The 15,455-nt window shown below is 41.3% G+C and overlaps 1 protein-coding gene across 21 annotated transcripts in view; it reads left to right on the top strand.

Moving 5' to 3' along the window:
* ptprt (protein tyrosine phosphatase receptor type T) overlaps positions 1 to 15,455 on the top strand; it is a 329,374-nt gene that overhangs the window by 214,809 nt on the left and 99,110 nt on the right. For all 21 annotated transcript variants that reach the window (XM_085776699.1, XM_085776698.1, XM_085776697.1 and 18 more), the window contains one exon: positions 11,203 to 11,338. In XM_085776699.1, the coding sequence (XP_085632825.1) occupies positions 11,203 to 11,338 (136 nt within the window). The remainder of the gene's footprint in view (positions 1 to 11,202; positions 11,339 to 15,455) is intronic.

Raw genomic sequence — 15,455 nt, 5'->3', positions numbered from 1 at the left:
CTCTTTCCCATCACGCTGCCCGCTTGCTGCTTAGTGAGTCACTTTGCTCTGTGAATTTCCATCAGATTGAGTCAGACTGGAAAAAAATAACTCAGGGATGTTTGTAGGTGAACGTCTACAGATGATGTGGCATTTTAAAGGCTCAGTAACAGTCAGCAGCGGGTGAGGTGCTGTGGAGGCTGCACAGGGAGCATGCCAGGTTCCACTGCATCGGCAGCTGACGGGGGGGGGGGGGCACTGCGAGAGTGGAGAGAGAGCAGATCCCAGAGAGGAAAAGGAAATAGAACCCATGAGGATCAAAAGCGACAAGATGCAGAAAATGACAGGAAAACTGACCAAAAAAAGTAAGAAAAGAAAAAAATACAGATGCAGATTTAGAGGCTGAAGGAGGTTTCAGGTGTTTTTCCTCCTGCAGCATTGTGTAAGCAGACAGGTGGAGCTGCTTCACTCTCTGTCAGACAGACCTTCTGGCAAGTTGTAGTCGTCTGCAGAGATAGATAGATAGATAGATAGATAGATAGATAGATAGATAGATAGATAGATAGATAGATAGATAGATAGATAGATAGATAGATAGATAGATACTCACTTTACCAGAAGCAGCTCAGTGACGGATTCTTGGCTCATCTCTGTGACCTTCGTTTGAACCTGATAAACTTTGATCAGGATTAAGATCAGATCTGTTCGTTATGATGCGGTTGGCAACGGATAAATGAGCTCTAATCTTGTTATTTCGTCAGAAAATGTTTCAGAACCACTATGTCTGCAGATCAGTTGTCCCTCCGTCTAGCTCATTTATGTGAAAGCAACGTCTCAGGACCGCAGTGTGAAATTTCTTCAAATTATGCACAAACAATGTCACTGCATAAAACTAGGTTGTGGCCAGTGTATCCCTGGGTCTTCGGCCTCAGTCTGGCTCATATCAGGGCAGATTCCGGCTGAATCTCTGACAGAGAGAGGATTTTTTGTTTGTGTGTTCAGAGTTGGAGGAAGCATCTAATAAATATTCTGTATCCCAGTCAGATTTGGGCCATTGAACTGGGCCAGAACCGGCCTGGATTCATTTTGCGATCTTGTGTGACATGACATCAGCAGCACTTGAAGCAAATTTCATTACATCTGCCACAAACGCTCCCATTAACTAAAGAATAAAGAGAGTAGAATTTAGTGGTCAAAGGTCAAGGTCAGTGTGACCTCACAAAACATGAACATCTTTTGCTGGAACTCGAGAACTAATTGGCTGAAGTTTCTTACAGAAAAAAATATTAAATCACTTTTAATGATCTGTTTCATTTCAACCAAATAACTAAATCATTTTCTATGATTGCTGTGTTAAGTAGATTTATTGGACTCCACTGCTTCATGTTGTGCCAAAACGACAGCAATTAACTTCAACAATAAAAATGAAGACTTCGCTTTAAATTAAAGTTGAATAACATTTTCTTCTTTTCCTTTTTTGCCCACCCTGCAGAGAAAAATACTTGCAATTACCAAACAGTTGATACCTGTGTAACTGGCGCTGCGCTGACTCTCAGAAAACAGCCCCCCACTACACCATCAGCCCCCGAGACACTTTGCTCTCAACTTAGAAAAGCAAACTAATGAAACTTGAGTTGTTACTGACGTGACCTTGGCACAAAAAGCTCCACTCATAAAGCGCAGAGCAGCTGTGGAGTCTGACACTTTTACATCAGTTATTATGTCCTGCAGAGGCAAAGGCTCATGAATAGAGAATAACAGAGAATGAATAGAGAATATTTACCGTGTTTAATGTGATGTGTTGATTTAGTTTCTAGTGTAAATCTACTCTGCTGATGGGAGCTTCATTTTTCCTGCTGCTCTATTGCAAATCACTCGGAACGACTCCTGTGATTTGTTGCCTTTTTGGTCGTTTTCTGACGATCTCAAGGCCGACTACCCCACCACAACCACCACCACCCCCCCCCTCTCCCTCCGACCGCTTCTCGCTCTCACATCTTTCAACCTGCAGCAGCTGCCTCCTAACTTGTGATTCACATTGGCCTTTAGCTGTGTTTCTCCATCAGAAATCTTCTCCAAGAGGGAAAAGAAGTTCTTGTTGAACGTGACATATGTCTCTGTGTCAAGTCAAGTCAAGTCACAATTTATTTATAGAGCACATTTAAAACAACCTCAGTCGACCAAAGTGCTGTACAATTGTAAAAGCACATAAACACTACAATAAACAAAAAAAAACAACACAAGGGATACTGTAATAATCGTTCAATTTAAAACAAATTTAGATTAAAAAGAAAGAATAAAAAAGAGAGTAAAAGAGAGAGAGAGAGAAAGAAAGGGAGAGAGCCAAGATTACTTGCTTAGCTGGGAGTGAACAGGCAATTACTACAATAATCAGTTTATTAGGGGCTATATTTTATTTTCAGGAAAATACAGTCAATAACACCAAGAATAATAGCAACCCAACACTCTACAGTAACAAACAATTTAGGAATAATAACAAATACTGATACAGTTTCATTAACATCAAATTAACTGATAAAGGTTTGACAGAAAGGAAAAGTCGTCAGTTTAGTCCAGAGGATGATGCACATTGTCTTTTATGAGCACACACACGCACACACACACACACGCACACACAACACATTTTGCTCTTTTCAGTGTTCACTATTAACACCCCCCTCCCCTCTCCCCCCACCCCCCACCCCCCACTCCAAAAAGCTCCACAGAGACCAGATGATGGAGCATTTAAATCGTTTTAGTTCTTAAAAGCTCCGAAGTGCTCAGTAAACCGTGTCCTGATGACCTTAAAATTAATGTCAGCATTAATGGAATCTGTTTGTGTGTGTGTGTGTGTGTGTGTTTGTGTGTGTGTGTGTGTGTGTGTGTGTGTGTGTGTGTGTGTGTGAGGGGGATTGAGAGCCAACTATTAGCATTGTCCTTTATTGTTTACGAAGTTATGGAGACTGAAGATACATTAATCCATCATCATGTGACCACACACACATTCACACACACGCACTGATACAGTACACACACACATGCATTCAAGCACACACACATTCACAAAGTTCAACAGAAACACATGTACAGTACAAAGCCACCCAGTTTAACACACACACACACACACACACTCACACAGGTGCATTGTCACATACAGCACACACATGCTAATGCACACACACAGAAACACAGTCAAAGGCACATTTAAGAAAATGTGTGCACACACGCACACTGACACATGAACGCTGTGGCAGCATAGCTCAGATTAGTAATCCTGTTAAACACACTCAGCCATGCTAACACTAATCCACAGAGGAAGCTCCCCACAGCTGCTGACAAACAATAGCTAAAAGCTAAAGCTGCACATCAGCCCAGATCTGAGACACAGCACAGGCAGCAACGCACTCACCAGCACGCACACACTTACATAACCTGTAGGACACAAACGTAAATCAAAGATATGCACACACACTGCACAAATACACACACACACAGCATATATTGTATGCTTTATTAGCTACACTTTATTAATTTATCAGCAGTCAGCAGTCACATGCACACACACACACAAACACAGACATGCAAAACAAACCAAAAATCAGAATAAAGGACAAAAGTTTTTTTTATTTGTGCAGAAACAAACACACACAAGCAGCAGCCACGCTTACACAGTGTGTTCCTGTGACATGTACACACACACACACACACACACGCACACACACACACACACACACACAGTGCAGTAGCGTTTAATATGCCGTTCAGGGCTGCTGCAGTGCGTTGGTAGCTGGGAGAATCAATCTTCTCTCCATTTGGATGAGATTATGTTTTTAATATCTCTGGTTTTACCCATAATTCCTCCCTGATAATTTTATCATGCTCTCCAAGCAGAAGAAATAAAAAGAAGAAGAAGAAAAAAAAGTGCAGAGAGAAATGTATAAATGAAAAGGATATTACACCAACAATGAGCACCCGCACACACACACACACACACAAATACCCGAGCGATGTTGGTATGCGTTCAGGAACACACCAAACTCGTGGGGATTAATGCCATTGGAATGCGATCAATATCATCAGCAGCCCGCTGTTGTCAGAGTCATAACAGCAAACACAGAGGAAGTCTCTGTTAATACGTTCATCCTGCTTCTATTCTGCATCGAGACTCGACGCAGCCAAACACATTCACATCTCTCTGCAGTTCACCGTCACTCAGTCGCACTAAATCAACCGTTCCCAAACTCAGGAACAACACGGCCCCCCAAAAATTCAGTTCAACTCGTTCTTTCGCAAGTACATAAAAGTCCTTGATAATTAATTCGTATAGGCAGACACGTGTTACTGTTTGTGTGTGAAAATGTAAAGATTGAAGTGCATATAGTTAATTGTGCGTGATCCTCATTAATGAAGCACACAATTTAGAATATAATCCTATTCCATGCCAACATGAAAAAACACCTTTTTTTTATATACATATGTGACTGTGCATATTTGTGAGTAATCTAAACTCATTAACGAACACTGAAATACCTAAACCTTTATTAGCTCTTGGGGCCTACCTGTCGTACCTTCACGGCCCACCAGGAGGGTGTGGCCCAAACCTCACTGCACTAAATCATCCACATGTCTACTGAGCTAATGCCGTCTGTGAAAGACCCACATTATATTAATTCTTTCGTTCATGATGATCACTTGAAACAGGTCATTCATAATATTTATTTTCATGGAAGAATGAAGATGTTAGAGCCAATAACAAAGCAGATCACAGGTGGTTGCAACATGTTAAAATACAATTTGACTTTTGCTTTTTGTCTCAATGAGACTGGTCCGTGTATTATTGTTATTTTTACGGAAGGGGGTGTTACGGCCTAAGTGTTGTTGTGCCATGTGTGTGTGTCTGTGTGTGCTGTCTCCTCAGGTATATATTCTATCTTTTATGAAATAATTTGCAATGTAAAACCTTCGGTCAGAAGAGGCTCAATTTAACTTTTATTGTTAAACAAAAACCTTTCCAAAGCTGTTCACTTACAGTACAATGAATTGTCCTCTTGTCCTCTTTATTCTTTGTGATTCATTTCATTGTTATTTTGCTCTTTTCATAAACATGCTAAATAGATTATAAAGTTCATAATGTCAAACATTTTCATCACAGATTAATAAAAAAGCTCCACAAGCTCCACATGCTTATTCTACCTTTAAAGAGAACATTGTAGCCTACACAATAATAAAATAAAAGCAGAAACCAGATTCTTCCCTTTTTAATGCTGAAAAGGGAAAATAATTTGAAGAGTACATTGAGGTACTTCTGTGGTGCTGAACTGAAAAGACATACCTGAATAAAGACATCAAGGGTTCACACTCAGTTCATCTCTCCCCTGCTGCAGCTCAGGAATGAAGCCTGCAGCACAGGCTACCTACCCACTTGTAAATGGAAATGCTAAGCTAGCATCTGAAAACCTCTGTGTACTCACTGCAGCTTCGCTTCACTCCATATTTACTGTAGGAGAGAGTCTCTGTAAGTGTGTGTGTGTGTGTGTGTGTGTGTGTGTGTGTGTGTGTGTGTGTGTGTGTGTATTCCCTGCAGCCCCCAGTAACTGTGTTGTTGTCCGTACAGTATTCCCCTGGTAGGACGGCCCATCACTGCGAAGGCCAAGTGGTTGTGAATTCTGGCGTCTGCAGCAGTTATACTTCTCAGATCGATATTTCATGTCTCTCCCCTGAGAGGATTTTACAGGTCGAGTGAGGAATTTAAAGACCCTCCTCCTCCTCCTTCTCCTCTTCCTCCTCCTCCTTCCTGCTCCCCACCACGTTTAGAGGAGCTCAGCTGCGTTCAGAAGACGAGTAAATACGTTGGATCAGGCAGGTTCCAGTTCACCTCATCAAAGCAGATCCACCCTTCCCTCTGCTTGTAAATGTTTAACACTTGTGTTTTAATTAACTTTTAAAAATATACTCCCTCGTCTTCATTTTCTCTCGCCACATGTTTGTTGCTCGTGGCAACATTGCCCATTATAGCGCTCTCAAAGCCAAGTGTCAGTGGAGATGTTTTTGCCTGGTGATGGATATAAAGAATAATGATCTCAGCTAATTTTGGAGACTTTTTTGATCAGTGGAGAAATGGAAAATGGCTCCAGCTGCACACGTCTCTGTGATCAGGTCCAAACAGTTTGATGTTCAGAGCCTTAACAACGTCTCACAGCAGCGTGGCTAACAGCTACTGTCAGCTGCCAACACAAGCAAGCCCTCTCTGCTCTTCGCTGCATATTTAGTAGAGAAGTAAAATGAATTCAAACTAATTAAGCAACAGCCATTAACATGTTTTTACATCATGTGGTGTAAAACAAATTTAAAAGCCGCAAAAGTAACGGGTGTGTGGCATTTCATTTAGCATTTAAGTTAAAGTTATAGTCTGTAACTTCTGCCTCTAGAGGTCCCTCAAGGTCCCTGAGTGGGATCATTGATGATGTGGTGTCAATGGCAGGTGACCAATGAACTGTTACCATGATTTAAAAAAACAGATTTATAATGTTTTAAAATGAATAGAAACATTTGTAATGACCCGGAAACAGAACAATAGCATGAAAAACTAGAGGTCAAGCTGTTTTCAAGGAATCATAGCTTATATACCACATGCCATACCATACATAAGGGCAATTCAAAGGCAACACTGATTACTACGTAAATTACTTGATTCATTACACCATTTTTTCAGGTTTATAGGTTTTGGTTTTAAATATTTGACACTGAACCTGAGTCAAGTCCTGGGGCCAGAGGGAGATGTTACAACACGATACTTCAGTGTCATCTGGACAAACGTATTGTTTAGTGAACCTGACGCGTGCCAACAAAATAATATGCACACCACCTGCCAGACCTGGTGGTGGGACAGGAAGATGGATCCATAAATTGTAAAATGCTCAGACGCCACCTGTTTTCAGGAACACATGGCCGCAGTGTCGTCCATATTGTGTTTGCACCAAGCGTCAATCGATCCTATTCTGCTGTGACTTGCTTCGTCTCATCTTTTCACCCTTTTGTAATGGACATGGTCGCATTAGACCCTCCCCCACATGCCCCCCCCCCCGCCACCCGGTCAGAGTGCCGTCTGACTGGAGCTGATTGGCTGAGTGACTCCCAAACCGTCCAATCACAGTGTTAAATGGAGCTGAACCTGTTGCCAGGTGGGGTCCTCCACTGTTACATCATGAACTGTTGAACCCAATCAGCACGTGCGCCGCTGAGGTGTGAAGGAACGGGGTCGCACCGTAATGTGTCAGGTGATACATATTGCAGATCGCTCAGGGGGGGGATGGTGGTTTAATACACCTGTGGGGTGATTACCGGGGCACAGACTACAGGGAAATGTGTGAACCTGTCTCCCGCTTGACCGCTCCAGGCCGTCGCGTAAGTGAAGGAGCCAGACGGACGCAGAGCTGAGTCCACACTCCTGTGCACCTCTGCTGATTACAGGCCGCGGGCGCTCACGCAGCGGCAGCACCCGACCTGGCTTCTTAATGGGAATTAAAACAGCAGGCTGCACACTCACACATGCATCATGTCTGATTGTCTACATCTGAAAGCCAGGTTGTCAGTGACCAGAAAAAATCAGCACATCTGTTAAGTTGTGTGTTGAAATAATATGGATCAGATTCCTGCACTGACGATTTACCCGGAGCAACATATGATTTATTCTCTTTAACAATCATGTGATTGTGTACGACTGTGCATTAGGGTTTACTGACCCCTAATGCTGGCACATTATGCGATGACCACACCCCTTACACCCCTGATCTAAAAACTAAAGGTAACGAATCTACGCCTAAGACTATAAGGATTATGGCAATAAGTGAATTTGCCAAAATGTTGAACTATCACTTTAAGATAAAGTGTGGTGTTTACAAATCTACATGTGAGGCATTTAGGGGACATCGGTAAATTGTTGTGTCTGCCAGTAGCCATCATGTGGGGTGTTTTGGGGGCATCCTTAAATTGTATGTAATGTTGTAATGTCCACCAATAGTCTTCACATCAAGCATTTAGGGGACATCTGATAAAGCAGCTTATAGTGTCGGCCAGTAGTTTGCATGGTGGGGGTTAGGGTTAGGAAGTTGATTGGCTTTAATTGGTGTCTTTGCCAGATGCAACTATCTCCTTGGCTGCACACACAGAGAGGACTGCCCCTTTATGCCGTTCTCTCTCATCATTGGATAAAGGTTGTAGGATACAAGGAAAGTTTTCTCCTTGGCTTACAGCAGAGCAGAGTGACTGACAGACCCGTGTTTCAGACCAAACACTCTATATAAGTGATCGCCGTCAGAAGATACAACTATTTAAGACTTATATTAACACAAACATTCCGCTTACTTCTGCTTTACAGTACCTTGTACAGGCTGATTGATTCTTACCTCTATTTACAGTTTGATGGCCATGCAGGATAATGTAAAGTCTGCCCTTCATCTTGTTGAAGCTTTTAGACGATTCTGTAGCTTGAACAGTTGAGTTTTTCTTCTCTAAAGGAGATAAAACATTCGGTATCCATTCAGTTTCTTGTTTTCCTTTTTTTTTGCACTTTCAAAAAGTACAGCACTTAATACAGAACCACGCCATTAAAATGTCTGTTTGATTTCTCATTTCTATTGAAGAGATGCAGGAGAGAAGGCTACACTTTCCCTCCTGCATTAATGCGTGGGACGGAAATGACAGATGTGTTTTCTTAATTCTTATTCTTTCGCAAGGTGACGCGCTCATAGCCCGCTGGTGGCTTTCATGTTTCATTTTTTATTTTTTTTTTTGCGTTTTCACAGGAACCTCTCTGCGCTGCAGCCGCTGAGCGCTGTCGCAGCTATTGCAGAGCGTGCCAAGGTTAGGTGCTTAAGCCTTTAGCTCAGTGGATTCCACTACCAACCTTGTGTTGTTATTGCAGAGGAGGGAGAGGGGGGGAGAGAGGAAGGGGGAGGAGGGGGGGTTGAGTGAGACAGGGGATTAAACTGAACTCCCACACAGCAGTATCACTCCATTAATCGGCCGTCTTTGTCTATCAAGGTTATAACAAGAAACAGCTTGGTGCTCATCTGCACAGGTGCATTCATGTGTAGGAGAGAAGGTTGTCTTTTTTTTCTTCTACTTCTATTTTCCCCATCCCTCTTGTATCTCTTTATATTCCCCACACCTCTCTTCTTCCCTCTCCTCTCTGTTGTCCTGTATTTATTCATTTAGTTTTTTCTCAGCCTGGCTTTGACCTCAGCAGCTCTTCTTTCTCTGTTGACCTCTGGGTCACATCACTTCACAGTTGTCCTCCAACAGATTCATCAGATTTACTTTAACAGATGAGTTTGTCGTCTTCTCTCTTCTGTCAAATCGAGCAGCGTCTCTATGTGAGCTCAAAGAGGAACATGAAGGAACACTTCACTAATAGTTTGTGTCAAACACAGTATGTCGCCTTATATTGACTGGCAGGTTAGATGTATTTTTTTCTGTGAGTGTTTGGTGTATAGTTCAGGTACACAGCTCATTCTAGTTAATTGCTTTTTTTATTGAAGTGTAACACTTCAATAATTCCAATCTCGCTGTGGCAGCTACAGGTAGAAATCACCTGGTTTTCAGGTTTCTCAGCTTCTGGAGTAGATAGAGACCTTTTAATTGTATTGTAAATGTTTGGCTTTTCCTTAGGAAAATGTATATGGCTGAAAAATTCAAAAGTCACTCAGCAAAATACAATTTCAGTTCAGTTCAGTTCAGTTCAGTTCAATTGTGTGCAGGTTGATGTCTGACCTGAGCACTTTCATAACCAAAACATCAACAAAACAAAGTACATTTCAGAATAAGTATTTCACCTTCCTGACGTGAATTTCAACAAATCACATCAGTCACACGTATTAAAAACGACAAATCATATTATGTGTGAACATCTCATCGCATCAGGATGTTAATAGATAACCTGTAGTAGCATACAGCATTATACCTCATACGATGTTTACACTTATAGAAAGTAAAAAGATGTGGATCCAGATTTCTGAAGGAAACAAATCAAAAGGGGCTGCACAAAACTGCAGAAACATTGTTTTGAGGTTTCAGTTTGACGTTGAATTAAAATGTCTCTCTGTCCGTGCATTAAACACTAAACCTTTTTTTTTTCTTTTTTAAATAATGTGTCTCTGTGGTATACTGTAATTATCACAGGTGAGATACTCAATCACAAAACAAAACAAAAAAAAGTTGCTCAAAGGATAAATGACAAATAACATGAATTAACCTGGTGGGAATGTAGAACAATAAAGTGTATGTGTCATCAGTGAGGAAGTCTAAGCAGCAACCAGGAAGTACAACAACCCCCCCCCCCCACACACACACACACACACGATGAGGGGAACTTTCTTTCTCCTCATTCACTGCAGCTTCTTTCCTTCAGTGTATTGACAGTCACCTCCCGACCTCTACATCACGCCACACACTGATAGCTGTGCTCGTACCTACATGAATATGTATCTACATCATGTACGAGCCGCACCACACACCAACCTTGTGCTCACCTTCCCCAACTTGTGTTTCCATCCACCTTTGTCTGGTGATTATTTGCTTCGCAGCTCATTTAATCCCCATGTAAAAAGAGGGACTTGGTTTCTGCATGTGCGCCGTTTTCTATGTGTGTGTGACTTTTACAGTTGTGTATTATTTGTCCTTGTCTGTGAATACATTTATGTTATTTAAAAATGCTGATAGTAACAGGATTTTCTGTGGTGTTCAAGCATGTGAACTCATCCAAAGTTTAACCACAATGAAAGATTCACAGTAAAATTCAAATTTTCAAAAAGATTAAATTCTTTATATCTTCATTATCTACATGTTTTCATCCCCCTCTGCACCGCATTACTGCATGTTGTTTATGTTTATGTTTCTGTTTCTGTTTGCATATGGATGAAGTGTTGAGAATATCTTCACCTTGGGATCAAGTGTGTTCAGTGTGTTTCTGTTTGTGACAAATATGACCTATGATTTGTGAGTGCATGAAAGAGAGCGTGTGTTTCCAAGTATGGCTACCAAGGATAAACATTTCCTTTGTGTGTATGCATTGTAATTCTTTGTGTGCATGCACTCTTGTGCTCATTTTTTTTATGTGATTGTATGTGTGTCTGTCACTATATTTGTGTGCAGTTGCCTACCAATGTGACTATGTGCATACCTGTGTGTGTGTGTGTGTGTCTGTGTGTGTCTGTGTGTGTATAGGTGCGTCCACTCAGGACTCAGATGCCATGGAACCGGAGAAACAGGTGGACAGCACGGTGAAAATGGCTGGAGTGATTGCAGGAATCCTCATGTTCATCATCATCCTCCTCGGCGTTGTCCTCACCTTTAAGCGCAGGTAAGAGACGAACCTGAACGTCCGAGCAGAGCAGCAGCTTAAAGGTGCTACAGTACATGTAGCATTTTAATAACTAGAAATCATTAACACGTCCCTCTTTTACTTTCTGTTGGTGCATTTTCACTGCAATTCGCTAAACACACAGACAAGACAGTTGGTAGCCTCTGTCAGACATTTTGCAGTTACATCCTTGGCACTAAACAGGAAATCAAAACAAATTTCCCAAATTATGTGTAAGTATGTGTACAAACCATCAGGACTTTTGTGAAGGAAGTTTGTGATGTCATAACAAAGACGTCACCACTCTCAGTCGCACCTCAAGCTCCGATATATTTGGGTTTTTATGGACCAAAATTGCATTAATTGACAACAGGTGGACGGGTCCGGGTAGGCAGGGTTTTAGTGACTGCTTTGTTATGACATCACAAAGTTGCACACAGTCATTATGGCTGGTTTTAAGGCTCAGTCTCTGAATACAGGCTGTGTGCATTTCTCTGTGGACTGAGCCTTTGATACATTCACAGTATTTACACAGACCCAAGAGCTGCTTTATAATTCCACTGCTCATGGACATCTACATTTATACTGTATGGAGGTGAAATATAAATATGTACCTATAGACTTTATGTAGATTTTACAGTTTGCAGATGGTCTTGATCATAATTAAAGAAAACTAAAGATGGCTGCTTCAACAGCAACACTGGGATGTGACAGAGGCTACCAGAAACTCTTTTAAACAACAATTGTGCCATTTTGTAACCGTTAAATGTTAATTAACAAAATAATACATTTAGCATCATTAAAATATGTGTGAACAGACTGAAAGACAGATTGATTGATAGATGTCATGTTAATTTAATGTGTCCTCATAGTTGATTGTGGACTGTTTGAATGGAAAGTTAGAGGCTCAGGTTTCCATTATGGACAGGGTGGGTAAATGTCTTGAGGTTAAGAAGAGATCAGTAAAACAGGTTTAAGCAGAAACAGAATTTAAATAGTTTTTCATTTAGTTTCAGTCAGACAACAAACAGTTTTTTTTAGAGATTAGACCTTATCAAACTTTGCAGTTTGCACTCTGACGGATGTGATTACGAAGGCCACAAACTTTAATTTGTTTCTTAAGGCAACATATGAGGTCAGAGTTATGTATTGAATCTGTTGATGTACTTAATCCTCTCTAACCCTTAAAGGCAAAATAAATAATATAACGATAGAGGTGCCCAGAGTTTAGACACTTCCAAACCTCAGTTCTACATTGTATTTCTTTGTTTTGATATTACTTAGCAGGTGTACACAACTTCCTGTGTCTTAATCAACATACACACTGGCCTGCCACCATCACCTGCCTCTTTCTGACTTCCTCTAATCCTCTGTATTGCTCCATCCATCATCCATCTATCATCCATCCCTCTCCACTCCACTCACATCATTGCTTATACACATTTTTTGTTGATATATTCATTGTTATGATTTTGTTATTGTCAGTTTCTCAATTCACACACAAAACTTCCAACAGTATGAATGCGGTCGCTCAAGTTGCTTCAGCTCAGTCTGCTGACAATGTAGCTGACGGAAAAATGGCAAATAGTAAATTGTGAGCAAATGTGCTCCAACAGTCCCACTGTGACACTTACCTGAAGTTGGTAATTGAAGCAGATGTACAGTGTTAAACTATGTCTGGGGCCACAGGGAGGTGAAATGGACGGCGTAAGGATTACTTGGTCTGATTGCCCAAGGCTTGAAATCCTGAGAGCTGTTTCTTCTTATTCTTTAGAAGCAAACATAAGAATAAAAAATAGTGCAAACTCAAAACCTCTGGGTTGTTCTCAAAAGAAATACACAAATATTGCTGCCGGTTTATTCCCCTGCAGATGAAATGATGCTGACTTTTGCTGCTTGTTATTGTCTATAGGACAGAGGCCCTGAAATATCTAAATACACACACAGGGACTGACCTGTGTCCGACCCGTTCACCAACGCAATCTGACGATGAGACATGACTGATCAGCTTCAGTAGTTAGCATAGCAGCTAGCAGCTCACTCTCTCTGCTGCGCCTGTGTGTGTGTGCTCTGTAACTGCATGTGATGACTGTGTGTGTGTGTGTGTGTGTGTGTGTGACTGGGATAAAGAGGTCAGTCTGCTCCTATTAGTGAGATTGCCCATGCTTGATAACTTGCTTGTAGCTTATAAACAGTGCTCAGCTGGATCGGGTCAAGACTGAGCATCTATCAAATATGTTACGTTAAAATATATATATACTTAATATGTAAAATGGAGAATGTAGATGCTTGTACAAAGCTGAATATCTTAAAGCTGAATATCTAACACTGGCTTGTTAACTTTAAGATACTGCCCAACTTTTGTTTTCAGTGCTTCTCCTCTCTTTAAAAATAGGAGTTGCAGCACACAACAGACTTCACTCTCCACATGCTTCCCCTTCCCCCTTCTCTGAGATGTATTTCTTTCTACAAGCTTAAAAACACTGTTGTTATCCAGTTAGCTCCAATCGCAGTGTAGTGTAGACTGTGGTATGAAACAGCTCCCACAGCAAATCCATGTCAACATGTTATAGAGAAGGGACCTTGTACACAGTCAAGGCTAAACGTATAGCTACTGTATATCCAGGCAGCTCAAACTGTGGAAAGCTGTGAATCCTACAACGTGTATTTTCCTGTGACACCAAAGACACTCAGTTCAGCAGCACTGCTGTATGTAAAGATGCCTCATACACAACACAAGAAACATAAAACCTTCACGCACAACTTTACAGTGAAGAGGGACCAGCTGATGCAGCTGCGCATAGGGGTCTCACTGCTGGTCCAAATAATAATAATACTAATCTTTATTTATATAGCACTGTTCTTAACAAGGATAAGTGCTTCAAATAAAAAATACAACAACTGTTAAACATCAAAAAACATTTAAACAAAATTTAAAAATGTGGTTTAAAAGCAGTAATAGATTGAACAGACCTGATCTCAGCAGGTAGATTGTTCCAGTGTTTGGGGGCTCAAACTATAAAACGCCCAAAAGCTTTTAGTAAGTAAACAAGTAGCTAGAATACAACTGGCTGCTCATCTAAGATGGTGGCCAACCTGATGTGTTTCAGGGTTAGAAAGTGAATGATACAATTTTAAAATCAATACAAAAATTAGCGAATGGATGGATGCTTAAACTGGGGTAATGTGATCTCGTTTTTGTTTCTCACGCTTGAATGCAGCATTAGATCCATTTCAGTGGAGCACAGGAGGGTTAAGAAGAAGAACGGCCACGGGGTCAGCTGTAAATTCTAATCAGAGGTTAGCACACGCTAACAGGGAGTTTTCCAGACACCGAGATAAAAGTCCATCAGAGACTGCCAGATGTAACATGGAGGTGTAGTTAGAGACCTGAGGGGAGGGGGCAGGTAGCGGATAAAGGACGGAGCAAGAAGGGTGGGAAAACTAAAACAGGGCAGAAAGGAAGAAAATGTATGAGGTGTAGAAAAAAAAACGAAAACAAGGCAGCGCTGGTTAACCTGTGGGTCAAATGAATATGCTAATCAGATGCTAACCAGGCTAACTGGGCATAATATACATAAAAAGACCAATTAGAGGGCAAACAGCAGCACAAGAAGAGAGTGACAGTGCAGCCTGAGAGGAAGAAGAAAAAGGAGGAAGCAGTTGAGATGCTGCTCAGACGCTCTCATGAATCCAAGCTGACCCATGCGGGCCAGTGAGGGCTAAAGGTCCGGCACAGGTCAAACGGGGGAGTGATGGAGCACATGTGAAAGTAGAGCAGAGAGGATGAGAAGAGCAGCAGATATGGAGATGATCTCTGCAAAAGAACAAGGAGGAAAGGAGGAAAATAAAATATGTTTGCAGAGAGAAAAAAACAAGAGAAGAAGGGAATGAAGGGAGACTTCCAGATGAAGGAGAGATTAAATACTAATATGTTGAGGAAAGATGAAAGAGGAAGAATTGATAACTGCGGGGCAGACCAATAGATCTGGAAACTAGGAGGTTTTATCACATCCTCTGTTTCCAGGTTCATCTATATTTTATTCCACACAATGTATCCGTCCGTCCGAGTGGAAGAAAAAAAACGTGTTGTGTGTTTTTTTCAATCCAAAGTGTT

Source organism: Trachurus japonicus, chromosome 5 (genome assembly GCF_045865225.1).
Source record: "Trachurus japonicus isolate A0001 chromosome 5, Traja_1.0".
Lineage (NCBI taxonomy): Eukaryota > Metazoa > Chordata > Actinopteri > Carangiformes > Carangidae > Trachurus > Trachurus japonicus.
This window is presented reverse-complemented; position numbering and strand designations above follow the sequence as displayed.